Source organism: Neophocaena asiaeorientalis, unplaced genomic scaffold (assembly GCF_003031525.2).
Source record: "Neophocaena asiaeorientalis asiaeorientalis breed wild unplaced genomic scaffold, Neophocaena_asiaeorientalis_V1.1 scaffold280, whole genome shotgun sequence".
NCBI classification, from domain to species: Eukaryota; Metazoa; Chordata; class Mammalia; order Artiodactyla; family Phocoenidae; genus Neophocaena; species Neophocaena asiaeorientalis.
The window spans coordinates 5123199-5150811 of record NW_020185321.1 but is presented as its reverse complement, the minus strand read 5'-3'; the positions used below and the strand labels follow the sequence as shown (position 1 = coordinate 5150811).

General features: G+C 50.4%; 3 protein-coding genes across 5 annotated transcripts; all 3 read right to left on the bottom strand.

The window, feature by feature from the left end:
• Nucleotides 1-2179: 2179 nt before the first annotated feature.
• On the bottom strand, nt 2180-10299 carry COX6B1 (cytochrome c oxidase subunit 6B1). Its single transcript, XM_024734007.1, has 4 exons — nt 10159-10299; nt 8282-8398; nt 7064-7164; nt 2180-2521 (listed from the first exon to the last, which is right to left on the bottom strand). Exons 2-4 carry the CDS (start codon nt 8385-8387, stop codon nt 2468-2470), a joined length of 261 nt encoding a protein of 86 aa, XP_024589775.1. The 5' UTR covers nt 8388-8398; nt 10159-10299; the 3' UTR covers nt 2180-2467.
• Nucleotides 10300-12291: 1992 nt separating this feature from the next.
• On the bottom strand, nt 12292-15057 carry ETV2 (ETS variant transcription factor 2). Its single transcript, XM_024734023.1, is given in 6 exon segments — nt 12292-12496; nt 12743-12855; nt 13302-13760; nt 14016-14124; nt 14380-14505; nt 14507-15057. Coding segments are annotated over 6 exon segments (1125 nt in total). The 5' UTR covers nt 14624-15057; the 3' UTR covers nt 12292-12295.
• A 3344-nt stretch (nt 15058-18401) lies between these two features.
• RBM42 (RNA binding motif protein 42) lies at nt 18402-25950 on the bottom strand. Of its 3 annotated transcripts, none has more exons than XM_024733899.1 (10): nt 25716-25950; nt 25334-25478; nt 23948-24032; nt 23778-23852; nt 22212-22277; nt 21959-22134; nt 21132-21464; nt 20696-20813; nt 18743-18937; nt 18402-18651 (listed from the first exon to the last, which is right to left on the bottom strand). In XM_024733899.1, exons 1-10 carry the CDS (start codon nt 25841-25843, stop codon nt 18539-18541), a joined length of 1434 nt encoding a protein of 477 aa, XP_024589667.1. In that variant the 5' UTR covers nt 25844-25950; the 3' UTR covers nt 18402-18538. The 3 variants fall into 3 exon arrangements, with proteins under 3 accessions (XP_024589667.1, XP_024589668.1, XP_024589669.1); XM_024733900.1 differs by having other exon boundaries at nt 21959-22113; XM_024733901.1 differs by lacking the exon at nt 22212-22277 and having other exon boundaries at nt 18408-18651; nt 21959-22113; nt 25716-25879.
• Nucleotides 25951-27613: the final 1663 nt, after the last annotated feature.

The following is a 27613-nucleotide window of genomic DNA, read 5'->3' as shown; positions in this document are numbered from 1 at the left end:
GGGGACAAGGGTTTGATCCCTGGTCCGGGAAGATCCCACATGTCACAGAGCAACTAAGCCCCTGCACCACAACTACTGAGCCTGCGCTCTAGGGCCCGCGACCCACAACTACTGAAGCCCACGCGCCTAGAGCCCGTGCTCCGCAACAAGAGAAGCCACTGCAATGAGAAGCCTGCTCACCACAATGAAGAGTAGTCCCCGCTCACCGTAACTAGAGAAAGCCCGCGCGCAGCAACGAAGACCCCAACACAGCCAAAAATAAATAAATAAAAAATAAATTAAAAAAAAAAACAGAAAAAAGATTTTGGGGTATGATTTGAGAAATATGAATATGAGACGTTAGGCAATTCGTGTTAGTTTTTCTTAGGAGTGACAACTGTAGTGAAGAAACATGGCATTTTTGAAAGATACATGCTTACGTACTTATGAGTGAAGTTGTCAGCATGTTTGGAAAGCACTTTTAAATGATTCAGGAAAAATTACATGTACACATATACAAAGTAGATATGACATAACAGTAACAACTGTTAAAACTAGGTGGTGGGTATAAGGGCAATTATTGTACTATTTGTCCACTTTTTCTGTATGCTTGAAAATTTTCATAATAAAATGATAAAAGAGGGAATATATATATATATATATATATACATACATACATATATATATTTTTTTAAATCCCTGTCCTCACAGAAATTACATTCTAGTGGTGGGGGAACAATTATCAAGGATGAATAAATAAAATACAGGAATATTAGTGTAAATACTTAAGAAACCAAAGGGGTGAGGGCTGCAAAGTGTGTGTATGGAGTCGAATTGGTAGGTCGAGTGGCCAGGGAAGGGCACACTAAGTTTCATTTGGGGAATAGCTGAACGAAGGAGGGAGTGAGCTGTGTGGCTAAGCCTCGCAGACAGAGCAAGCAGAAGTTGCACAGGCCTTGAGGCTGGAGCGAGCCTGGTGCGCTGACCTTCTCATTGGCTCACAGGGTTCCTGTCACAATGAAGAGGTCAGTGTGGGAGGAACTGCATGAGCAAACGAGCAGTGGGAGAGCAAAGAGGAAATGGGAGAACCATATCAAATCAAATAGACAAGATAAATGCTTCTAGATGTACAGGCTATCTCTGTAACTGCTAATGGTGGCAGCCCCTGGGCAGGACTGGGTGACTGGGGTCAAAGGAAGTCCTATACCTTTTCACTGGACTTCCTGTTTCATTTGAAATTTTCACCATGTTTCTTTCCTATTCCTGACACATGCCAGAAGCTTCTACAGTCCCTCAAAGCCCCTAAGCATGCACTAGGCTCCCTTTTACAGCGCCCCTCCTCATGGGCGGCCATTTCAGAAGAGCCCTCCCTAGGGCCATTTTCCCTCAGTACAAGAATCATCTCTCTGCTCTTTTGAACATACTTCAGATAAGTTTGTTACACAACCATCTGAGCGGTCTTGAGGAAACACCAATTTGGCCACAACATGGTACTCTAGCTGGTCACACTGTGTCAGGAGTTCCCTGTTGACAAGTTTGCGGTGGATGATATTCTGTACTGTTATTGTGTGGCAATTCCTTTGGGGACATCAAGAAAGAACATTTCTTAACTTGGCCTACTTAAATGACTTCCAATTGTCACCATGATCAACATGATTAAGAGGAGGCCTAGAAAATAGGGAGAAATTGCACAGAAGACTGCTTATTAGATATTAAGAATGTATTAACTTTTAGATGTAATTATATGATTATGTTTAAAAGTAAACCTGTATCTTGAAGAGATACATATACTTACTTATTTCTGGATAAAATATGATCTCCAGTATTTGCTTTAAAATTACCTCGAGGGGTAATTCCTTGGTGGTCCAGTGGTTGGGACTCAGCACTTTCACTGCCAAGGGCTCGGGTTCAATCCCTGGTTGGGGAACTAAGATCCCACAAGCCACGTGGTGTGGCCAAATAAATAAATAAGTAAAAATAAAATAAAATAAAATAACCTAGAGGGAGAGGGGTGTTCACTTGTTGATAATTGTTGAAGCTGGGTGATGAGTACATAGGAGTTTTTATTATACTATTTTCATGTGGTTCAAAACATAAGTTTTTAAAAATTATACAGATAATAAAGGAGAACATACAGATAAATTTTAGCACATACAGGAACATGAGGCTCTTTTGTATAATCACTCACTCTACTGTCTGGTAAAGAAGAGGTGGTCAAAGTTTATTAAAAGAAAAATTTAAAAAAAGGAAAAAAAAAACTACCCTGAATTCAGTCTCTCTTACTGGTCAAGGTACTAATTCCGCCCCAGCTTCTGGCCCCATCATCCAGCTCTTTTACACATACACAGCCTTACACTCTTCCAACGAGTATTTATTATTAGTTAAGCCATGATTCAGGACCCCAGGGTGGGGATCACTATGTACCCAGGTCCCCCTTCACCACCCTGGGGAGAAGGACGGAGGACAGAGAAGGTGGGGTGGAGCCAGTTCAGATCTTCCCAGGAAACGTGCCTTCTGCCCGGCGGTCGTCCCAGGCTGACACCTGTGGAAAGACAGCCAGTGTTACTCCCTTCCTCCACAGGGAAACCAGATGGGTGAACGTCTTTGTCTTCCCCACTTTGCCTACCTGTTCAGTCAACAAGTAACCCCAGGACCTGCTATGTGCCAGGAGCCGGGGAACCAGTAGTGACCCAGAAGGACAAGAATCACTGTGCTGAACGAGCTAACGTGAACTGACCCACTGAGGGGACAAGGGGTGGGGCGAGGGGTGGGGTGGTGGTGGAGGAATAATAACAGGCAGACTCACTGCAGAGCTGTCTGTGGGGAGATGTGTGTAAAGACCTTCAAAAGTATGACCAGGCCCTGCTTCAGGAACCCCAGAGTCAACCCTCAATGATGTCTGTCAGAACAGAAGAAAGAAGGAATACTGGGCAGCTGTGAATAAAAATGAGGCTATCTATGCTCCAGCAGGAAGGCATCTCTAACGATCAAATGCACAATCGAGTGCAAAAAGGTCAAAACGATGGACAGGCCCATATCGAACTGCTAACACTCTCCCGAAGTAACACTCTGCAACTTGTGGACCCTCTTACAGGCAGTCAGAGCACATTTATTTTTATATATACACACACATTCACATTTACATGCTGTACATTAGAGGCAATGGATAAACGCACGGATAAGGAAGACAGACTGAATCCCTGCTCCATCGCTTCCTAGCTGTAATTTCCTCATGCAAATTACTCAACCTTTCAGGGCCTCAGTTTCCAATTTTGTAAAATGCGGATACTGATAATAGTACCTATCTTTTTTTTTTTTAAGCACGTTTGCCCTTATATGTTATAAAGCACTTACAAAGTAGCCGGCCCATAGCAAGTGCCTATTTTATTTACACACATACACCACACATCACAAATACTCTTTACTTAAATTGGGCCATACTATACAGATTTTTTCCCCCCATACTATACAGATTGTCCTGCAACTTGCTTTTTCCATGAGTCTTAGAGCTCTTTCTGTATTCTGTCACATAGATCAAGATGAATATACCTTCATATATAACTTGTTTCTGAACGTTCCCCATTACAAACAACTCTGCAATGGTTGTCCTTGTACACAAACATTTTTATAGGATGTGTAGATGTGAAACTGCCACATCTAGAGTATGATTTTTTTCATTTTGAAAGATCCTGTCTCAGGATTGACCTTAACAGTGATTGGACCTGGGCTTCCCTGGTGGCGCAGTGGTTAAGAACCCGCCTGCCAATGCAGGGGATACAGGTTCGAGCCCTGGTCCAGGAAGATCCCACATGCCGCAGAGCAGCAAAGCCCGTGCGCCACAACTACTGAGCCTGCGCTCTGGAGTGCGCCAGCCACAACTACTGAGCCCACATGCCACAACTACTGAAGCCCACGCACCTAGAGCCCGTGCTCCACAATAAGAGAAGCCACCACAATGAGAAGCCCACGTGCTGCAACGAAGAGTAGCTCCCGCTTGCCACAACTAGAGAAAGCCCGCGCACAGCAACAAAGACCCAATGCAACCAAAAATAAATAAATTTTTAAAAAAGTGATTGGACCAATCTATAGAACCACCAACACTTAGTACTACCTTCCACTCCCCATCCCTCTTAAGTTAAAGGATCAGGCTGGTCTGATCCTCTGGCAAATTAGTCTTTGTCCAATAATCCCACTTCATGGAAAGGAAACTAAGGAAACCATTCAAATAGAAGGCAAAACATTTCCTGCAGTGGAACTGTACACTGCAGTATCATTTAAAATAGTGAAAAAAGACTGAGTCCAGCTAAAGGGGAAGGGACTATTTTTTAACTATTAAAGACAATGGCTACCCAATAATTGAGCAGGTTGTACTGACATGAAAATAGGCAAACAATGCAAGTAAAAAAGCCAAGGATAAACAGTATCTACAGTATGATCCATATCTATATTTAAAAAGTACATAGGGACTTCCCTGGTGGCGCAGTGGTTAAGAATCCGCCTGCCAATGCAGGGGACATGGGTTTGATCCCTGGTCCGGGAAGATCCCACATGCCGCAGAGCAACTAAGCCCATGCGCCACAACAACTGAGCCTGTGCTCTAGAGCCCGTGAGCCACAACTACTGAGTCCGTTTGCCTAGAGCTCATGCTCCGCAACAAGGGAAACCACCGCAATGAGAAGCCCGTGCACCACAACGAAGAGCAGCCCTGCTCGCTGCAACTAGAGAAAGCCCACCTGCAGCAACGAAGACCCAACGCAGCCAAAGATAAATAAAACAAAATAAATTAAAAAGAAAAAAGTATATAAACATACACCAACACCTACTCACACATTAGAAAAGGAAGTGGAAGATTTATACCAAATTTCTAAGGGAAGTTAACTTTGGACTCAGAAGGGGGTGACTTAGGAGTTTTTCACTTTTTACATTATAATAGTTTCACTTTGAAGGTTTACTGTATTTTTTATGAAGAAACTAAAGATTTTTTAAAATGGGAAAATAAAAGGGAGTTCCTTGGTGGCCTACGGGTTAGGATTCAGAGCTTTCACTGCTGTGGCCCGGGTTCAATCCCTGGTCAGGTAACTGAGATCCTGAGAGCCTCGCGATGTGGGGGGGAAAAAAAAGAAAGAAAAAGAAAAGAAAAAATGATTGGAAAAAATGTTTTAAATGCTCATATAGGATAAGTGCTGGACTCCCAGCCCCACTCCTCCCCAAATACACATACTGGGATTAGAGACTAATTTTTAAAAATACACAGGAAACACCTGGAAGATGTTACAGTATTATCAGCCAGGTCAGGAGGATGAGAAACAATTTTTTGCCCCTTCCTCTATTTCTTAAGTTTCTGTGAAGTGGTTATATTGCTTATAAAAAAACAAAAACGAACAATAGCAATAACAAAACATTTATTTTTACTTCACCAAATTTCTGGAATAAAGAAGCCAGGGCTGCTGGGTATAAAGGGTGTGTTCACATCCAGCCCTCAGAAGGCAGAGACAGCAGGCACCCGAGGGGAGGAACCACAGACTCTAACGCTCCCCAGGTAAGGGCGGGCCCAGGTCCCAAAGGCTGGGGTGTGGGGCAGCACCGGGACTGGAAGCATGTTTCCTAGCACCCTGTCCAGCACTCACCTAATGCAGGCCCTGAGGCTGGAGGGCAGATATTATGGGATCATGATGTCATGGTACCCAAGATCACGCAGGGACAAGGAGAAATCCTGGGAGGGGAGAGGGTACTCAGACACTTGAGACTGTGGCCACAGAGGTGGGAGGCAAACCAAGCAAGCTGAGGAAGAGTGCATTAAGGCAATCTGTTCTCAAGAAACAAGCCCCAAAGATGTACATCAAAATTAGAACACAATCTCCACCAAAGGGGACCAGTTAAATAAAAGCATTTGTAAGGTAAGGACCTCCCTGGCGGGCCAGTGGTTGAGACTCCACGCTTCCACTGCAGGGAGCGCAGGTTCGATCCCTGGTTGGGGAACTAAGATCTCACATGCTGTGCAGCACAGCCAAAAAATTTTTAAAAAGAAAAGAAAAAAACAAAAATGAATGAGGTAGATCTATACGCACTGTCATAAAAAAGGCTCAAGACACACTGATAAGTCACAGAACAGACTATATAGTATGACCCATGCATACACAGAAAGTTCCACAGGCTTATGTATGATAAATGTATATAGAGAAAGATGAATCGGTTAACAGTAGTTACCTCAGGGGAGGGGGACTGGGGAGCGAAAGTTGACGTCTACTTTTCATTTTACTGTACTGCTCTGTACTGTACTGTTTTATTTTTTAAAATGAGCACTATTAGTTTTGTAATAATATCATATTTTGATTTTAAGACATACGATTTTTTTCATTTTAACATCTCTGAAAATAGCATGCTTGTTACATCCATTTCTGGCATTAAAAAAAAAAGATTTCAACATCTCTCAGTGTTTCTTGTAGTCGATGGGGTCTTTGACTTGATGCAATAAATCTTTTATTTAAAAAAAGAGGGTATGGCAGAATATTAAATAGTAACGACGGGTCTGGTCAGATCAGGCCTAAAAGGACTGCCTTATTGCATCCCTGTTTTTTAGAAATGCATGCGGAAGTAGGTAGGGGTGAAATGACATGTCTGGGATTTGCTTCAAAATACTTCAGCAAAGGAAAGAGGAAAAAGAAAAGGAAATGGAGGAAATGTGGAGAAATCTTGAAACTATTCAGTTTGGGTGATGGGTATATTTGGGGGGGTCACTGAATTATTCTCTCTACTTTTATGTATATTTGGAAATGCTCATATGAAAAAAGGACAGGATTCCAAAAGATGGTGAGCTCCACAGGGACAGGGCATTTACTTGCAGAGTGTCTGGGTGAGACAGATCTGGTTGCCTTGGCTGAGAGCCTGGCTGGTTGAGAGAACCGGCGAAAGGAGGAAAGGGAGGTGATTCTAGGAAGAAGAAAAGGCCACATCCATGGCCAGTGTGATGCCTTGTCCTCCCTTTGCCTCTCACAGATGAGCTCCCATGAAGTCATCACACGCCCCTCTGCTAGGACCCCACCCCCACCCCAGCACCCCAAGGGCCCCAGGAGGAGGCACATACCCAGGATATGGGGCAGAGGGACTTGTACACACGCCGGTACCATTCACACACGGAGACGTCACCCCCTTTAGCAGTCATTGCCTTCTCACAGCGGTGGAAGTCTGTGAAGAATGGGGATCAGGGTCAGCCCAGACCAAGGGCTGGAACACATTTTTGATCAACATTCACAGAAATCGTTTTTACTTCACAACCAGTTACACAAATCCCCCCTACTCCCAAGTTTCACAAAGAAAGCACACCCTTACGAGTGTAGTACTCATAAGGGCTAGACACACCTCGCTAAGCTGATTCTGCAACCCCTAAAGAACGACAGTTCTACTTGAAAACTCTGGGGTCAGGAATAATAAGGCAACCTGAGAGGTGTGTGTGGGGATTATGGAAGTCCAGAACCAGGGCAGGGGAAGGGGACGGTGGTCTCGATGCTAAGATGCTGGCATCCTGGAGAAGAAGACGGGAGGGGGATAATCTGGTTTTTAATAGTAGGAAATTAATTCAAAAATTACTCCAAGTATTACATGCCTGGGCACACTCCCTAGAGAGAAAAGCATTCACGTGGACATCAAATTACATTTATAAGCATGTTTATAGCAGCACCATTCATAAGAGCCCCAAACTGGAAACCATGCAAGTGTCCACGAATAAAATGTGGAAAACTGTACAGCAATAAAAATGAGCAAAACACATGCCACAGCATAGACGAATCTTCAAAACTGTTGAATGAAGACATCCAAACGTAAGACAACACATACAGTATTTATAAAGATCGCAAAGAGGCAAACCTCACAGCGGTGATAAAACCAAAGTGTGACTGCCCTGAGTCTGTGGGGTTACATCTCTCCTGGGGAGAGTAGAGTGTTGTTTTCAAGACAGGGCGTGCAGTAGGCATGGGAGCCCAGACGGCTGGCAGTATCTAGTTTTCTATCCAGATTATAGTTACATGGCGGATGCACTTTAGAATTATTCATTTAGCTGTACATTATGTTTTATGTACTTCCTGTACGTATGTCACAGTCCATAAATACACACACACACATCTCGGGGGGAAAAAAAACCACTGTGGGAACCAAAGTTTGTGACCCTGGGCCAGATCTCAAGCACAGGTGGTGATGAGGGGCACAGGCCCTGCGAGGAGCCAAGAGGCAAGCGACTTGAGGTGTGCGACCAGGGGAAGGTCAACACTGCGCCCCGCGCCCCCTGCCCCCCCCATGTCCTGCTCACCCAGGTAGTTCTGCCAGCAGTTCCTCGTCTGGTTCTGGTTGGGGAAGCGGCTGTCAAAAGGAGCAGTCTGGTAGTTCTTGATTTTGGTCTTGATATCCTCTGCCATAGTGCTGACTCCTGGAGGCAGAGAATGGGTGCTGGCACAGGTTCTGGGGCTGGCAAGGGGCTGTCGGTCCACCCAGGCCCGGTGAGCAACAAGCCAACGCCCCTCCCTCTCAGTACACACGGAGGCGAAGGCAGGGCAAGAACACATTAAGGGTGGAAGTCACAGCAGGGTGTCTGGGGGAGTCAACTCCTTGGTAAAATCAGGCTTTATTTGTCCCAACATAACACCAGCTGACATTCACTGAGTGCTTACTATAAGCAAGGAAGCTTTATTCCTACAGTCACTCTAAAAGGCAGAAACTATTACTATCACTGCTTCACAGACAAGAGACAGGGAGTTTAAGCGACTTCCCAAGGTCATTCAGCACACATGTGGTGGAGCGGCACTCCTAACTTAACCTACACTGCAGAGGTTCTTAATGTCTACTGATGCCATGAACTCCTCAGGGGTCTAAATGAGCCCTTTCTCAGAATATGTTTAAATGCATTTAAAGGGGACTTCCCTGGTGGTCCAGTGCTTAAGAATCCGCCTTCCAATGCAGGGGACGGGGGTTCGATCCCTGGTCGGGGAACTAAGATCCCACCTGCCCCGGGGGCAACTAAGCCAGCACGCCACAACTAGAGAGAGGAGCCTGCGCACCTCAACGAAGATCCCGTGTGCCGCAACTAAGACCCGACGCAGCCAAAAAGAAAATAAATAAATAAAAACTTAAGAATGCATTTAAAAATTGCATAGGATCACAAAGAAAACCAGTTACTTGTAGCTGAGGATTTATTAACTACCACAATTTCAAAACAATCATGCCTGAAAATGATATGTTGTGAAATCTGCAACCATAATGGTCTGTAAGATGACCTATGATTTTGATTGCTGACAAAGTCACAGATGATGCCAATACTACTAGGGCTATTGCCTCCATTCTTAACTGAAGGAAATGCTACATTTTAACTAGAAACTAGCAGAAGTACAGATGTAAATTTCCCCCCATTCAAGTACTAGCACCCCTTGAATTCTACAGATTCTGTGGACCCAAGGTTAAAAACCTGTGCTGTAATCTCTCTTATGTGGTGACACACTGTTTTCATCAGGGAATCCGAGAGAAACTGCCTATCAGATTATTCGAGGAGTCGTGGGATTACACAGAAGCAGACCAGTAATAAATTCAAGCGACCCAGGGTAGCGGTAAGGATCTGGGGCACCGGAGGAGAGTCTTTCCGGGAGCGGGGTGATGTGAACACCAGCCGCTGGGACACAGACGCGGTCGGAAGAGTTGTTTTGGAAGCGATCTCCACCCGCTTTCGGGAGGGAGGGTGGACTGCGGATGACGCTGCAGCCCCTCCAACGTCCAAGGGAGAGGAGGGGCCAGACACCAGGAAGCCAGGCCGCGGCCTAGGCAAGCCTGGGGGGTCGGGGGTCGTGGGGGGAGGGACGCCTGCGGCCTGGTGACTAAGAGCACTGCAGTCCTGGTCGCTGGCTAAACTGCATAATATCTGATCCCCAGTTGCCTGCCAGTCAAAAAGGGATAATCGCAGGCCCTACCTCATAGGGCTGGAGGGAGGATTACATGAAGCAATATAAATCGCTTGGAATGTTCCTGGCATCGAAGAACTAAATAATCGTCAGCTACGATTCCTAACTGAACAGGACCCCAGGGCTCCTGGAGGTCAGCCGCCGCCGGCCGGAAACCTTATCTCGTTCTCCGGGAAGCAAGGGTCGGGCTCCACAGTTCCCCAGGCTGAGGTTCCAGGGCCCCCGAAGCCCCCACACTCACCGAAAGATGCTCCTGAAGCCACTGGAAGCTCAATGTGACCCTTAGCAATGACGCCAGCGTCGGACCGGAAGCGGAACGAAGACCGGCCGGAAGCGGGACGAGGCAGCGCACTGGGCAGCCTTCCGCACGGCTAGAGCGCCGTCCCTGGAGCGGTTCAGGCCACGCCCATGCGAGCGAAGTCCAACCTTCCTATTGGGCTGAATGCCTGTTCATCCTCAATCCCGGCCCAATCGTAAGCTTGCGTGGCACTTGGAACCGCACGGAGCTATGGCTGTGCAACCTGTGGGCGCAGCATGGTCGTCTCTCTGTGTTTACCAGGAGAAAGGAGTCTGGGTCTTGGGGCTGGCTAGAGAGTGGGCATGGGAAAAATATCCTAGCGGAAATGCTCTTATTCGTGCAAGAATTATTTATTGAATGCTTACCCTGACAAAATCCTTGCGAATGACCTACACGGTTTGGCCCCCTTTTATACTCTTATCTCCTTCTCTTAACTGCTGCGGTTCCAGGCACACTGGCCTCCTTAGCAGTTCCATAAACGTGCAGGCTGGCTTCCCCGTAAGGGCCTTGGCACTTGCTGTCCCCTTGGCCTGGAATGCTCTTCTTGCAGTTGGCTCCCTCCATCATGTCCTGCAGGCCTTTGTTAAAATGTCACCTTATCAATGAGTCCTTCTCAGTCCAAATATTTAAAATTGCTGTCTTGTCAGTTTCTTCCCTACTTTATTTCTCCAAAGCACTTATCTTCTGACATACTGTATCCTTCCTTTTATTGTTTATCTTTTTTTGTCTCCCTCAATATATAATAGAAGCATCATAAAGGAGCAAGTTTTGTCTCATTCACCATTGTTTCTCTAGCACTTAAAACTGTTTCTGGCACATAGTATAGGTACTCTATAAATATTTGTGGAATGAGTGAATTTCTTGTGTGAATAAAGGGGGCTTCCGGGGACTGGAAGAGGAAGCTGTGAAAGAGACCTGCTTTTGCCCCTCCCCTCAGCCTGGCCTCCAAAGCTTCTCACATACTGTGCTGGGTGCAGTGTCCAGGCCTAACTGGGTTGGGGGCCTCTTATGCATTCTGTGTTCATCAGCGTTGTAATTATTTGTGGAACTGCCTGTTTACATGCCTGCATCCACCCCCTTCAATGAGATCTTCCTAAAGCCCAAAGCCCTTCCCTGCTTAACCCCCTCCCTGGCTCCCCTGTGCCCTCAGGACAAAGTCCAGGCCCCTTACCATGGTCCACATAGGCAGTTCCAACTGGAGCTTTGTGAACTGAGCCGTGGTCCCCTCTCCAGCCATGCTGATATTTTAGTTCATTGAACAGTGCTGTGAGATCTACCTCCAGGCCTTCGATTACTCTATTTCTCTGACTGGGACATTCTTTGCCTACCCGACTTTTCAAATCAGCTATTCTCTTCTCCAGGAAATTTTCCCTGACCACCCCCCTGCCCCCACCTCAGGCTAGGGCAGGATCCCTCTTTTTGGTCCCCCTCTACCCCCTAGGGTTTCCCCATCCCAGCCCTGACCACTCTGGGCTGTCCCTGGCTGGTGATGGGTCTGTCTCCCCACTGGACTGTGAGCTTCCTATGGGCAAGGTCCAGGGTTGTCTTGGTCACTGCTGAGTTCCCAGCATGGCCCATAAGGGGACCACTCAGTAGGCTCTCTTTAGAGGCTCAGTAGTTCCTAGAACAGGGTAGGCTCTCCTTGGGGTCTCAGTTCTATGGCCCCCAGCTTGGAGTGGGGAAACAGAGTAGATGGCTTTGGGGCGTTAAGCACTAGGTCTAATTCCTTGATGGTTCCTAGCACTGGGAGGTCACACAGTAAGCCCTTTTTGGAGTCTGAGTCCTCTCTTCAAGGTGGGGACAGTAAATAAACTCGAAAGTTAGTGATTGGGTCTGATTCTTGTGCAAGTCCCAGTACAGGACAGGCACACGGGAGGCAGGCCCAGTGGGGACTCTCTGATTCCTCTGTGTGTCCCACGACACAGTGAGCACACGGTAGGTCCCCCGGTGTGTTTCGGGATCACACGGGGCTGTGGAGGCGATGTGGGTGTGCTGGTGCACACAGGCTCGCTAACAGACGTAGTTAGTATCAGTGGGAAGGATGCAAACAGCACGCACAACAATGCTTGACCGTGTATTTTTATTGAGTCGTTGCTCCCTGTCCGCTCTCCACGCAGTCGGGATAGACTAGGCCAGGCACGCGGCCCCCGAAGCGGTACGTGTACTTGCGCCCCCCGCTCTTGCGCACGATGTCGCGGCGGTAGTAGTAGCGCAGACCTCGGCTCAGCTTCTCGTAATTCATGCCGGGCTTCCTCTTGCGCTCGCCCCACAGCCGCGCCACCTAGGGCGGAGGCCGGGCTTAGTCTGAGGGGGCGGGAGAGGTGGGGAGTAGGAGGGGCTTGACAATAGATGGGTGGGGCGGGGTTGGGGTTCTGGTCTGTCAGCGTGGGGGTTAGGCCCGGCGGAGCGGGGCGGAGTTGAGGGCGAGGCTGAGGGCGGGGCCTAGCACTAGGCGAAGTGCTGGTGGGGCTAAACTGAACACAGGGAGACCCAGGCGGGACTAAGCGGGTCTGGGAGGCTGCCCCACCTCTTTGGGGTCGCAGAGTTGGAACTCGCGGCTATTGCCCGTCCAGCGGATGCAGCTGCTACGCGCCCCGTCGTGGAGTAGCTCCAGGAGGAACTGCCACAGCTGAATGGGACCTGCGGGGTGGAGGCAAGTGAATACTCAGGTTTCCTGGCCCCAGATCATGTCGCTTCGATGACCCAGGAATCCGGATCCCCTCCTCCTCGGGGACCGAGTCCGGATTCCTCCGTCTAAGGGACCTAAGAGTTGGCCTTGGGGACCCAGGCATGGGGGCCCCCATCTTGGAGATTTAGGAGTTTGGCTGCCCCATCTTGGAGACCCAGGGATCCATATCCTCATCTCTTTCCTCTTGCCTAATGCAGGAGCCTAGGTCCTCCTCCCTTGCTCTCGGGAAGACTACCCGTGTCTTAGTCCTCTCCTCCCTGGGGACCCAACAGGAGGGCCACCGCCCCCTCCTCTCTCGAGCCCCGCCAGTTTCCCGGTCCCGCCCCCTTTGGCGCCTAGGCCCCGCCTCACTAGACTCCGGCTTCGCTCCCTTGGGACAAAGTGTCTCGGACCTCACCTCGGTGGTTAGCTTTGGGGTAACAAGCCAAGGTTGCGCGGTCCGACTGCTGGCTCGGTTCGGAAGAAGTGGTGAGATCTGAAGTCTGGTACTCCTTCGAAGAGGTGGTGCAGTCCGTATGCAGCCCCGAGTCCCAGGAGATGGTATAGTCCGATTCCGCAGGCCCGCCCCACGAAATGGTAGAGTCGGCGGGCGGCTCCCCGCCGAGGTTCTTGCCCCAATAGGTGGCGCCGTCCGGGCCAACAGAATAGTCCCAGCTGGTGGAGCTGGCGGCGACCTGGGCGCCCGACCATGAGTTGGCACTTCCCGCCGAGGTGGCGCAGTTCTGGGCGGCTGCCCCTTCAGAGCCAGCCCAGAGGGCGGGACCCAGGGCCTGGGAGACGGGGCTCCAAGGGACCGAGCCGGTGCACGGCAAGTCTGTCCAGTCTCCCGACCACGGAAGAGCCTGAGGGGCGGGTTCTGTGAGGACGAACGGACCCCAAGTGAGAGGAGCCCAGGTGTCCCGATCCCTGGCCCCCTCGGGGGTTCTAGGGGTCGAAGCTCGCAGCCCTGGCGCCTGGGGCCCCACGCTCCAGGATCTCGGTCATGCCACCTTAAGGGCACAGGCGTCCCCCGTCCTATCCCCGTTCCCCCTCAAAGATCCGGGAGTCTAAACCTAAGTCACAATGGAGGACCCCAGTCCCCTCCTCCCCCCACCTCTCCGCACACACTCACCCGCCCCCCATGGAGCTTCTGGGTACGGTAATGCGGAGCCCCAGTCCGGCTGTGGGAGCCCTGAGAGGGATAGGACGTAGCAGAGTTTAGGGGATGGTGTGCACAATGACTAGAGACTCCCCTCAGCCACTCAACCCAATGGTCTTTATTTGTCAGGGACTGAGAGTTATTACCCCCGGCCCCTACTCACTCAGACCTGGGACTCAGGAGGCTGTCTGGGCCCCTCCTCCTTCAACCTCTGGAGTTCAAGCCCACACCCCTCTCCCCGTTCAACCCCAGGAGTCCAGGCACGCCCCCTTCCTCCCTTAGACTTAGAAGCCAGCGTCTCACCTTCCCCAGCGCTCAGGGGTCCCAGCCCGCAGACACTTTTCCAACCTGTCTCCGCTGTCAGCGCGTCCCCTTGGAGTGCCAGTTCAGGGAAATAGAAGTCGAGTTCAGCTCCTTCTGCAGGCAAGAAGGTTAGAGCCCCGTCAGGGTCAGTGGAGGCGCCCACCTGAGCACCCTCCCCACACACATTGTCTCAGCCCCAGCAGCCTACCCAGACCTGACAGCCTGCTCCCCAGGGGCACTTCCTGTGCTGATGCTCCATCCCAGTTCCACAAATCCATGGCTGCTCGCTGTGAATATTCTGGGTCAGAAAAAAAAAAAGGGCCCAGGGTGAGCTGGTGACACTTAGGGACCCTGGAGTCTGAGCCCCATCCCTTGCTTCGCTCAGACAGAGGAGTCCGGGCCTCTGCTCCCTCCTTCCCCAGGACCCTGGATTGTTGGCCTCCAGTGTCCTTTTCTCTCAGACCAGGAGTTAAGGGCCCCCAGACACCCAGACCCAGGAATCCAGGCCCCCAGACACCCAGACTTCCAGTCCCCAGTTCACAGCTCACCTCTGGCAGGTCCCTCTGCCCTCAGCCGGGGGTCTCAGCCCCATTTCATACCATGCACCCCCTCCCCCCGGGGGCCTGGGCAGGAGGGAATTTTCCAAGACGTCAGAGCTGGGGGTCGCAGCGGGGGTCGAGTTGCAGGGGCTGAGGCGGGGCCGAGCTGTGTCACCCCTGCCCCACTCCCCTCTGCCCCCAGAGATGGCCATCCGCCTTCATGGTAGCTTTGGCTGTTTTTTAGATCCTGTGACAGGGGAGGTGGTGGGGGAGGAGAGCCTGGGGTCAGCTGGGCTGCGCCAGGCTTATCTGCAACAGGAAGGGGGATTTCCGGCCAGACCCCTGGTGGGCAGACGTCACAATCCACAGGGGGCCTGCGGGGGTAGGTTGACCTGGGATCCTCCACCAGGCCCACTTCTCCCCTTCTGAGGGCTTTGAGGGGAAGTCCTGGGGCTGCTTCCGAGGACAGTAGCAACAACAGTATGAACAATAACAAGTGATAATAATAGCTAACATTTATTGGGGGCTCATTACATGCCACCGGCTGTGCCCTGGGCCTTTGTTTAATCCGCTTACCAGGTAGGTACTAGTCTTCTCCTGATTTTATGAAACGGGAAATTGAGGAGGAACTCCTTCCACTTTTCTTCATCTCCAGAATCCATGCCCTTCCCTGATAATAACAGTTCAGGACAAATGGGGAAATTTGAGTATGAACTGAATATGAGATATAGAATTAGTCATTTTCTTAGATGTGATGATGGTATTATGATATGAAAGCTATCTCTATAAGGAACACTGAGATATTTAGGGGTGAAGTGTTGTGTCTGTAACTTGTTTCCAATGATTCAGCAAAAAAACAAACCATGTATACTTGCGACATGTACATGCACACGTGCAATATTTGGGACACACTTTTACTAAAAAATTATTTGTTGTTTGTCTTAAGTTCAAATTTAACTAGGTGCCCTGTATTTTTATTTCCTAAATCTGGCAACCCTAAACCCTGGTAGCTTGGCTTCAGAGCCTGTGCTTGTACCCATCCTGCAATATTGATAAGTAAATATTTAGCATTAAAAATAACCTCTTTAGGGCTTCCCTGGTGGTGCAGTGGTTGAGAGTCCTCCTGCCGATGCAGGGGACACGGGTTTGTGCCCTGGACCGGGAAGGTCCCGCATGCTGCGGAGCGGCTAGGCCTGTGAGCCATGGCCACTGAGCCTGCACGTCCGGAGCCTGTGCTCCACAACGGGAGAGGCCACAACAGTGAGAGGCCCGCGTACCACAAAAACAAAAACAAAAACAAAAATAACCTCTTTAATATGGGCCATTTCCAATATTCACCCAGTTCAATCACTAACTACTTGCCATTCTGGGGGTGGGAGGAGTGGGGCGTGTGGGCACTGCCCTTCATTGTTACACGAGGGAAACTGGGCCTCAAGGGGAAGAGCAACTTACTAGGTCACACAGTGGGTGGTCCTGGGGCTCCTGGGATTGGACCCAGCGCTGGTTGAACCACAGAGCCCTCGGGCATCACCAGTCCCTCCATCCATCTAACCCAGGGGTCTGAAAGGAGTCTCCACCTGCTGTGCCCCACCAGGCCTGGAGCCTCCTCTCCCTGAAGCTGGCCTCTCTCCTGTCTGTATGTATCTGTCTCTCCATGTCTCTCTGCCCTGGGTTGACGTCCCTGGCCCTGGGTCTCTGTTGTACCAGGCCTGACTGCAGTAACTTTTTTTTTTTTTTTTTGGCCACATCTCACAGCTTGTGGGATCTTAGTTCTCTGACCAGGGGTTGAACCTGCGCCCTCAGAGGTGAAAGCAAGGAGTCCTAACCACTGGACCCCAGGGAATTCCCCCAAGTCTCTTCTGATGTCTTAGTCCCTCCCCACCTAAGTGTTTCTATCTCTCTCCCTATCTCCTTATCTGTTTCCATCTCTTTCGCTCCCTGGGTTTTTTCCCCATCTGCCTTCCCATTGTACTGCCTCAGACCCACAATTCTCATCTCTTCCTGTCTCCCTCCCCACCTCTCTGTCTCTGCTCACTACATCCCTTCCATTTCGGTCCCTCTGTCTCTCAACCCCATTGATCTTTTTCTGTCTCCCCTCGGGACTTAAACGCACACATTTAAAATCCGCCTTTCTGGAATCATTCTTCTTTCCATCTCCTCCTTTGCCTGCAGTGAATAGAAGAGGGTCAGGAGTAGGGAGGGCTAGTGATGTGGGGATGGGGTTTGAGGGTTCTGGAGCTGGGTGGTCCAGCCCAGGTGGCAGGGGGCTGAAGGGTACTTCCTGCCATTGATGGGAGGCCCTCACCCCTCTAACCAGACTGGAAAATGTGACGTCAGAGGGGGCAGTAAGGGAGGAAGACAGGAACTGAGGAAATTTGACACCTTTCCTGGGTAACTGGCTTCCCGGAGAAGCCTTGGCATTGTTTCTCCCCTCCCTCCCAAGCCTTCTCCCAATCAGGGGTTCTGATGGCTATGTCCCAGGGAGGCCCTCATCCCCTCCCCATGCCATCTCCCTCCTTCGCCTGGTCACTGCTCCAGCCTCCTTCCAGAACCCCAGATTTTTCTGAAGTGCAAATCTGTGATGCTAGTCCCCTGCTTGAACTTTGTCTCAGCTTCTCAAGGCTGGCTGCTTTCAGGGTAAAGTCTAAGCTCCCAGTTTGGCATTCAAGTTCCTGCATGGACACTTCTTCAGACAGGCAGAGACAAGCGTGGAGCTGGGAAACAGGAGTTGGGGAGAGACTTACAGGTGCAGAGAGAGAAGAGAGACTCAGAGAGATATAGACACTTAGAAAGAGACAAGAAACAGAGGGGCACTCATAGAGAAACAGAGAAGGAGGCACAGAGAAACACTCAAAGAGATAGAGCAGAAGTTGGCTGGCTTTTGGCAGAGTGAAGAAACTGGAAAACAGTCTCAGAGACCTAGAGGGTGACAACTGCAGAGACTAGGAGAGAGAAAAACAGGAAGAGAATGAGAGTCTCAGAAGTGGCCAGTGCCTTGAGGAAGCCCCTTCCTGACTCCCAGGATGGCTCCCATCCCAACCCTGATCACTCTGGGCTGTGACTGTCTGGCTACAGCCCTATCTTCTGCCACTGGACCATGAACTTGGAGGGAACAGGGCCTGTGGCTGCTTAAGTCACCATTGTGTCCCCAGCACTGTCCAGGCCCTTGATGAGAGTCTGCTGAATGGATGAAAGCCTGGAAGGCTGTGAGCTCCAGAAGGGCAGGGCCCAGAAGACCCCCTTATCTTGGTGCTGAGAACACAGGGTGGAGTCAGAAGACCACAGGTTTGAGCCTCTGCTTGGCTTCGGCCTTGCCCTAAGCCTCTACTTCCTCCTCGGTGGAATAGGCTGCACTGGACGTGCACTTAAGAGGTTTCAAGAAGATGTAAGGGGCATGCAGCAGGGACCAAAAAATGCCCATCTGCATGTTTGTCTGAGTAAACTTTCAAGGCTCCCCACTATTCCCAGAGTGGGGGATGCTAAGTCCTGCCCCCCAAAGAGTGCTTCCAAGCCTAGCCAAGGATGGAAATGAACGTAAATTTATTGAAACTGGTTTTGGGGAGGATGGGTGGGTGGATAGTTGAGGATTTCCCAAAGAACTGTGGGGAGGAGCCAGCGCCCGGCCGGGTGGGAGCGGGTGCCCAGCCACAGACCCTATCTCAGGCCCAATTTCTTCTTCTCCTTTTGCTTCTTGCGCACCACGTCCAGGTTCCGGTCCTTCCACATGCTCTTGCGCAGCTTGATGGGGCGTGAGCCCACATACTTCCCTGCGGGAGGGAGGGCTCATGGTCAGGCTTGGGGTCAGGCTCAGGCCAGATGCCTGCCATGCCCACTGACCCTAGGGAAGGCTGCACCCACCATTCATCTCACGCATGGCGCGCACATAGTCGCTGGGGTCCTTAAAGCTGACGAAGCCATAGCCCTTGGTTTTGCCCGTGCGCTTGTCGCGGATCACCTTAGCCTTAAGGAAGGATGGGAAGCGGCTGAAGGCTCGTGCCAAGATGTCATCATTCACCTCATTGCCCAGATCCCCACAGAAGATTCGGAAGTCATCTGGGGTTGGGAGAGAGGAGGTCAGAGGATACAGATGTCTGGCTCAGTCTTATTTAAATGACCCCACCTTCTCTGGAAACATCACCAAGCCCTCTTCCTCTGTATGCCCAGCAGTCTCTGCCTGGGGCCCTCTTGGTCATAACAGCCAATGCCTGTATAGTATTTACCCTGTGCTAGGCTCTCTGCTAAGCACCCATGAGGTTTTAGCACATCTGGCACTCTCAACAACCCTTTACACCAAGGCACAGAGAGGTCAAGTCACCCGCCCCAAGTTAATCAGGAAGCGGCAGAGCTGGGACAAGAACTCAGGCATCTGGCTCCAGAGTCCTCACTTTTAACTAACTGCCCTGCCCTGCCCCACCCCAGGGCCAGCTCTCCCATTCCCTCGATGAAGCCCCTACCTTCGTCATCCCAGCCCTGGCCTGTCCTCCAAGCCCACAGCATCCTTTGGTCTCCTGAACACCTCCCCATGGACATTCCCTGGGCCCCTGACACCCACTGGCTCCCATAATGGCACCCCGGTACCACAGAATTCATCGTTCCTCAGCTCTGCTTCCTCTGCAAAGCCCACTCGAATCCCCCTTGAGTCCCTTAAACCTGAACATACTGCCTGATTCTTCTCCAAGGCCAACTTCAGCTGCTATTCCTGGACATATCCCCTGGGCTGGGCCTGAGCCTCGACCAAATGTGCTCAAGCCCAAAGAATCCCTTCCCCCATGAGCATATACTATTACCATCCCCTTGCTGGAGATGAGGAAAATGAAGCTTGAAGGGCTAAGTGACTTGCCCAAGGTCACAGAACTAGGGCCTACAGCCTGCACTGGCCACATCTGGGCCGGCGCTGCCATGGCTCTGGCCTGGGGTGGGTAGACGGTCCCAGGGAAAGAGGCAGAAGTCAAACACTAGGATGGGAGGCAGGCCCCTCTCCTTGGCTACCGCTGTGGCTGCCCCATAGCTCTGGTGGTGACTGAGGGCACTCTCTGAGAACAAGTTAGTTTACCCCAGGCAGAAATAATCTGACAAAGGGTAGGACCTTCTACAAACCAACCAGTCTGAACACATCAAAAAACTATTATACATAAGACAAAGCAGTGGGAGGGAGACAATTCTCATTAAAAAATAATCTAGTGACACAAAACCGCATGTATTCTCATTCGGGGGAAAAACAGCTATAATATAGTTTGGGGACAACTGGGAAAATATGAATATAAACAGAATATGAGATGCCACAGAATTATTGTTAATTTTCTTAGATGTGTTAATCGTGTAATGATATGAAAGAAAATATCACTTTTCTTAGGAGATGAATACTGAGGTATTTAGTAGTGAAGTGATAACTTCATTTATAATTTACTTCAAATGACTGAGCAAAAACCAAAAAAAGATACAAACACGTGGAGAGTTAAAGTGAATACAGCAAAGTGTTAATCTCTGAATCTAGGTGGTAGATATAGAGTTGTTAACTGTGCAGTTCAGTATTTAAAATGTTTCATAAAAAGTTAGGAGACAAAAGAATGCTCTTTCACTTTTAGCAAGCCAGGCCCCTCATGAATGAAACAGAGGCCAGAAGGTCCTAGGTGCCAATCCCCTCCACCAAGTTCTGTTCAGTGGCCGGGCAAGGGCCTGCCCCCCCAGTGTCCTAGTCTGGCTCTCCCCGGGGTGGGCTAACAACAATGCTGCCCTTCAGAGAGGTGTGCAGTTACCTGGGTCGCCTTCCCTTGGTGGAGCAGCACAGATCCTGCACTCGAGCCCACTTACCTGCATCCCACTCCAGCAGGCTGGGGTCCTCCCAGCTGCTCCCAGCTGCTGTGCGAATGCAGCGTTTCAATTTCTCTGGCTTTCCTTTCTTCTTGTCCTCACCTAGAGGCTCTGGGACCTGCAGAGGAAAGGGATGGGGTGCAAAGGGCTTGATGCTGGAGTCTGCTGGACCTGTATGCCCTCTTCATGTTCCCCCACTTTCCTCTGCCCACCCGGTCCTCCCGCCTCCATAGCTGGGGCACTGGATGTGCTGCTGGCTGTCAGGTGTGTGTGTCTGCCTCCCTCTTCCCCATGTCCTCCCAACCCCTCCAATTTCCTGGGTTCCTCCTACCTCCACAGATAGAAGATGCCATGTGTTTCTGCGTGAAGAAGCCCCTGGGCTCCTGTCTGCCCAATCAGCCCTTTCTGTGCCCCCACTGCTCTGCTCCCTGCCTACCTCAAGAGCCATGAGGCCAGGGGGTGGTTCAGGCCGAGGGGGCCGGGGTCTCGGACGCAGGGACAGGAGCTCAGGAATGCGCAGCGGGGGCAGTAGGCCTCGCACAACTTCCAGCGGCAGGGGCAGGGGCTCAGGCTCGGGCAGAGGCATGGCCAGGGCCAGTGGCAGGCTGGGCCCAATGACTGCAGGGCCAGCTGGGGTGCCCCCTGCCCCCACAGCCACCGCTGCGCCAGCCTCCTCCAGCCCGGCCGCTGCTGCCACCACAGCCTCCTCCTTCTCTTTCAGGCCCAACCCCAGGCCGAGGCCCAGCTCTCGGGGTGCTGCTGGCTCTTCCTGTAGGAAAAAGGAGGGCATGAGGGGGGCCAGATCACAGGCTCAGACCTCACTACCACCTCCATCCTGTACAACAGAGCAAGGGCCTGGGCACCAGAGAGCAGGCAAGAGACACCTAGACAGGGAAAGGAGTCTCTAGTTAGAGACAAACACAGGGATAGAGAAACACAGGCAGAGAGACAGACAGACATAGGGACAAAAAAAGACATGAAGACAGAAATACAGAGACAATCAAAGGAAAAATAGAGATACAGAGAGAGAAGTACACCTGTAACTTGTGTTTTCTCTCTATACTTTCCTTATAAAAAGAAAAAAACAGAAAGATATGGCCACAGAAGGAAAGAGGGAAAGACAGAGACAAAATCAGAGAGTGAGAAGGCAGAGACATGAAAAGCCACAGGAAAGGCGGACTTGGAGGACACAGCCTACCGGGCCAAGATGAGGGCCTCCCAGCCCACTGCACCTCTGACCCTCAGTTCCCTGTCCACACTCACCAGAGGAGGCCTCAGAGCAGTCATGGAGCCAAGAGGGGGCCCTGGGGCCCGAGCCATCGGTGGCAGCATCATAGGTGGTCCAGGGGGGCCAGGCAGAGGGGGGCCCACGAGGGCCTGGTGAGGGGGCCGCAGAGCCATAGGGCGGGGGCCACCTGCTGTGGAAGAAAGAGCAGAATCTGTCAGGGTGTTAGTGGGGAAATCGGAGGGCTTGGGGAGGAGTTACGTGGCAGGATGATGACCCTGGCCCCCTCACCTGCTCTCTGTAGCACGTGAGGGATGAAGGCTGGATGCAGAATAGGGGCCCTCTGGGGGGCCGCAGCTGTGGGAGAGATGGGGGTGTGTGTCAAGGGGGACTGGGGCACTTGGGGCAAGGTGTGTGCTTGTGGGTACTCTCAGAACCAAGAAATCTGGAGAAGAGCCTGGGGAGCCTTCTGGGAGATGCAGGGTTCTTTTCATTTGTTCATTCAGCAAAAACTTACCACTGATGATTTCCTCTGGGCCTGGCCCTGTCCTGTGCAATGCTAGGGACACACCAAAGACCAAGGGCTCTAAGGGAGCTCCTGGTCCAGAGCAGGAGAGAGCAGACCTATCACCAGAGTGACAGCCAGAGAGATCAGGGCTGGGATGGGGGAAAGCCCAGGCAGAGTGATGGAGGCTGGGAGTGGGGAGCCCAGGAAGCAGTGGGAGCTCAGAAGACCTATGCCGGGGGGACTAGAGAAGGCTTCCTGGAGAAAGGGACCTGTGAGCTGAGACCCAAAGGATAATGAAGAGTTGGTCAGGCAAAGGGTGAGTTTGGAAATATTACTAGCAAGGAGAACATTTATAAACAAAAATTTTTCCCTTTTCAGTTTAGTGTAATCGTAATAGAGGATGTTAGAGTTGGACAGCATCATAGGAGAATGGTCAAGAGGTCAGTAGGCATCCAAGCAGTCTTGTTGGCTGAACTGTGTACGTCCTCTGGAGGGCACTGGGGAGCCACAGCAGGGTTGGAAGCTGGGCAGGGGACTATGTCAGATATGCACTTTGATCAAAACCATACTGAAGGGTAGGAGGTGTTAAACCTCCTCAGATATCAGATAAAAAAGTGTAACAGGATTTTAGTAGCACAATTAACAAGTACAATCTAACAGAGATCACACCAGAACTTTACAGAACACATAAGGAAATACGAATGTCACAAAAATTGTGTGTATAAAGGTCATCTCAACAACACAAAGTAGGAGTGAGTGACCTGTGGAGAGGAGAGATTTTAGTTGATTTGGGTTATAGCTGGATTTGGGTTTAGTTGATAGGTTTTGGAAGAATAAAGTTGGGCAACAATGAGCAGGGGAGAGAAGGGACCTCAGCAAGAGCCCTGCTGGTATATCCCAGCAATGTGTGGGGCTCCTGAGGAGGAAATACGGCTCTCTCTCTGCAAGGGGCTGGGTGATGTAGGGTCTTGACTGACAGGTGAGGAGCACAGGTGCTTGTTTGATGGTTTGTTCATCCCATCAACAGAGAGCACGTAATACTTACTAGCTGGCATGGACCTTATTTTTAGAGAAAGCAAAAGATGATAACCATAATAAATAAATTGTACAACTGTTCTAAAGCATGAAGTGCTATGAAGAAACATAGCAAAGCGTAAGGATTAGGAGTGACAGTAAGGGGGTTGGTCTGCAGTGATCAAGTGAAGCCTTATTAATGCCAAACTGACAAAGTACACGATCAGGTTTATGCTTTAGAAAGACAATGACATCATGGGGATGAAATGGAGAGGGCGAAGTAGTTGAAACAAGAGTGCTTGGTGAAATGTGGGATTTCCTGGCCCCACACCTACCTGCTCGCCGCAGGAACATGGCTTCTCGAGCCTCTGGACTGTCCAGGTGACTCCGATCACCAGGACCAAAGCCAACTGTTGGGAGGGGAGAAATGAGGATGGTTGGAGGAAAGTCCCAGGCATCCCTTTTTCACCACCTTGCCTCCCTCACTCCACCACTCCTTACTTACCTGGGCCCACAAAAGGTGGGCCACCCACCATGGGAGGAACCACTGTGGCTGCAGCGGCTGCTCGGGCCTCCAGAGTCTGTTGGACCTGTTGGAGAGGAGGCTTGGGTGAGAGGCCTGATTCAGTGTCCCCAAGCTGCCCTGGCAGGCTCACCTGGGAGGCCAAGGGTTTCATTCTTTGCACTCTGTGGCTATCTATCAAACTTTAGGTCTCGGCTAAAACATCACTTTTCAGAGAGGCATTTGGGACCACACTAGCCGAAGGTGTCCTTAGCCCCTCCCAGTTGCAACTTCTCTCATCATCCTGCTTCATCTTCCCCAAAGCACTTAGCAGTACCTGAAATTATGTCTAGCGTGTCCTCCTTCTCTCTCGTGCCATCACCCTGGTCCAAGCCACCATTATCTCTTGCCTAGAGTATTATGGTAGCCTCTTCCTCAGACTCCTTGACTCTGCCCTGGCCCCCTATAGTCTGTCCTCCAAACACAGCCAGAGCGACCCTGGTGACATCTAAGTTGGATCACATTACCTCACTGCTCAAAACCCTTCAACTGCTTCCCATCTCAGTAAAAACCAAGGTCCTTGTGATGACCAACAAGGTCCTACTAGATCTGTCTCTACCACCTCTCTGTGCTGTTCTCCTCCCACCCTCTCCCTTGCTCACTGCATTCCAGCCACACTATTCTCCCTGCTGGTCCTTGAACATGTCAGGTATGCACCTACCTCATGGCCTTTGCATTGGCAGTTCTCTCTGCTGGGAATACTCTTCCCCCGGATATCTGCCCGGTTCCCTCAATCATGCCCTTTATATCTGCGTAAATGTCACCTCCTCAGAAAGGCCTTCCCTGATCGCGCTGATAAACGTCTGCCCTTCTTACTCTACTTTGACCTGTCTCTCAGTAGTAAAATGTAAACTCCAAAAAAGGTAGTGATTGTTTTTCTGTTTTGTTCTCTGCTATATGCCTAGTGTCTAGAATAGTACCTAGTGCAGAAAAGGCACTGGAAAATTATCTGTTGAGAGAATGAACAAGTTTCATTTACTTGTTCTCTTTTTAGTAGTCTCTCTCTTCACTACTCATATATGCTTAGCTATAAAACACTTGAATGTGACTAATGATACTGAGGAACTATTTAATTTTAGTATGAATTTTAAATAAATACAGAACATTTCCATCATTGTAGAAAGTTCTACTGGCCAACATGATCTAGAATAAAAGCTCCCAAAGGGCAGAAATATTGTTTGTCCTAGTCACTACTGTGTCCTCAATGCCCAGCACCTGAAATATTTGTCACACTAATTAATCAACAAGCCAACATGTTAATAGCTCTCTGTATACAAACACTGTGTTCAGAGGCAACGTGCTCTATTATATGCGTTAGTTCAGCCGTACCTGCTGGTATGTGTTGGTGGCGATAATTGGGCGGATCACAGGAGCTGCTGGGACTTGCATTGCTTCTACCGTGGGGACGGTAGGCACCGCAGGCACAGCAGTTGGGATTCCTGTAACCGGAGCCCCCAGAACTTCCTGCTCAAACCTGGGGGGGGGGGGCAGGACAGACACCACAGCTCAGGACCTTGCACCAATTCTGGAACGCTGGGTATATCGCGACAGCGCCTTCACCCCTGCCAAGCTCTCCTTCTTACTCCCGCCCCCACAATCCCGAAAGTCCCATTTCCCCAAGATAGAGCCATCTCTCGGGCCTATCGTGGCCTGGAGGGTCCAGGGCTCTGGCTGTGGGACGGCTCTTATCGCGCCCTGTCGCGGGCCTTACAGGGCCATCTCCGCCTCCATCTCCTTCAAGCGTTCCTCGCCGCTCTTGCCCGGGATGCCAGCACCAGGGCCCGGGACCACAGGTCCTCCTGCACCCGGGAGTCCCGGGGCTGGCCCCGCCCCGGCCATCGCTGCTGCCGTCGCTGTCGCCACTACTACCGCCTCAACTCAGTCGCCTCCGCCGGTTCCGCTGTGTACTCCCTGGATTCGTCAGGGTTGGCGCCAGCGGATGACGTCTCAGCGAGAGTGACGGGCGCCGGTACATGACATCATGCGCCAACGGGGCTCGTCAACGGGGATCTAAGGCCAATGAGAACCCGGCCACACCCGAAGGGCCCGCCCCAAGGAGGAGTATAGGCCAATCAGAGTGCCGGAAAAACGAGTTTTACGGAAGAATCTGAGTCTATGAGATTGCAGCCGAGCGAGACCGCCACGCCTACATGGAGGAACAGGGGCTAACGAAAGTACTGTAAAGTCAGTTGTCCCCGTTCCTGAAGTGGAAACTTGATCTTTAAGGACTCAGGAAAGTTCGGAGGTCCCGCCTTTGCCACCGCGAGGCCCGTTCCGGAAGTTTTAAAACACACTGAAATCCGAATGATCCCAGGGCAGGACGAGGCTGGATATAGCTGGGGGCCGTGGTCGCCCACTCTAGGGTAGACGGACACGCTACCAGACAGTGAGTCCCAGAAAAAACAGGGACATGATGTGGGAAGCTCAGATGAGGTGCCTGACTCAGGCTTCCTGGAGGAGGTGACGTCTGAAAACTTCTGCTGGATGAAAATGAGAGATTCTGGGTAGGAGGAATACAGTTCATGCAAAGGCCGAGAGACAGTAGTCAAATGCGTCACCTCATAAGGTCACGTGTATACTTTCGGTGTCTGTGCTTTCTAGGGATACAGCTGACCCCTCCTTTTCTTTTTAGTCCTCAAAATGTTTTATGAATATTTTCAAAAATACACAACAGTAGGGAGAATGAACATCCACGTACCTCTCAACAATTACTAATATTCTACCCTTCTTGTTTCGTCTATACTTCTTTTATTTTTTTGCTTTACATTATAGCAAATTCCAGACGTCTATCAATTCACCCATAATTGCTTCTGATGTCTCTCTAACATAAGGAGTATTTAAAAGGAAACAAAACAAAACAAAAACAGCATCTTCACACCCAAGAAAATGGGTATCTTAGGATCATCTAACACCCAGACTGAGTTCAATTTTCTCTGCCTCAAAATGTTTTTATACAGGGGACTTCCCTGGTGGCTCAGTGGTTAAGAATCCGCCTGCCAATGCAGGGGACACGGGTTTGAGCCCTGGTCTGGGACGATCCCACATACCATGGAGCAACAAAGCCCGTGAGCCACAACTACTGAGCCTGCGCTCTAGAGCCCACGAGCCACAACTACTGAAGACTGTACACCACAACTACTGAAGCCCTCTCGCCTAGAGCCTGTGCTCTGCAGCAAGAGGAGCCACTGCAATGAGAAGCCCGCGCACCGCAACAAGGAGCAGCCCCCGCTTGCCGCAACTAGAGAAAGCCCGCGCGCAGCGATGAAGACCCAACGCAGCCAAAATAAATAAATAATAAAAACAAAAACAAAACTTAATGTTACTGCTTGCCTTGGTTTCTTGAAGCTCCAGTTTGAATCAGCATAAATGAATGCTTTGTTAAAATACTTTGTTTGCTTCTGTGTTAGAGATGTTATAAGAATAGGATGCCTTAAAAAATTATCATTAACTAGAGTCCACACTTTATTCAATTTTCCTAGTGTTTACCTAATCTCTTTTCTCTTTAAGCATCCCATCCAGGATAACACATAACATTTAGTTGCCTTGTTTCGTTAGGCTCTTCTTGCCAGTGACAATTTCCTACTCTTTCTTTTTCATGACTTTGATAGT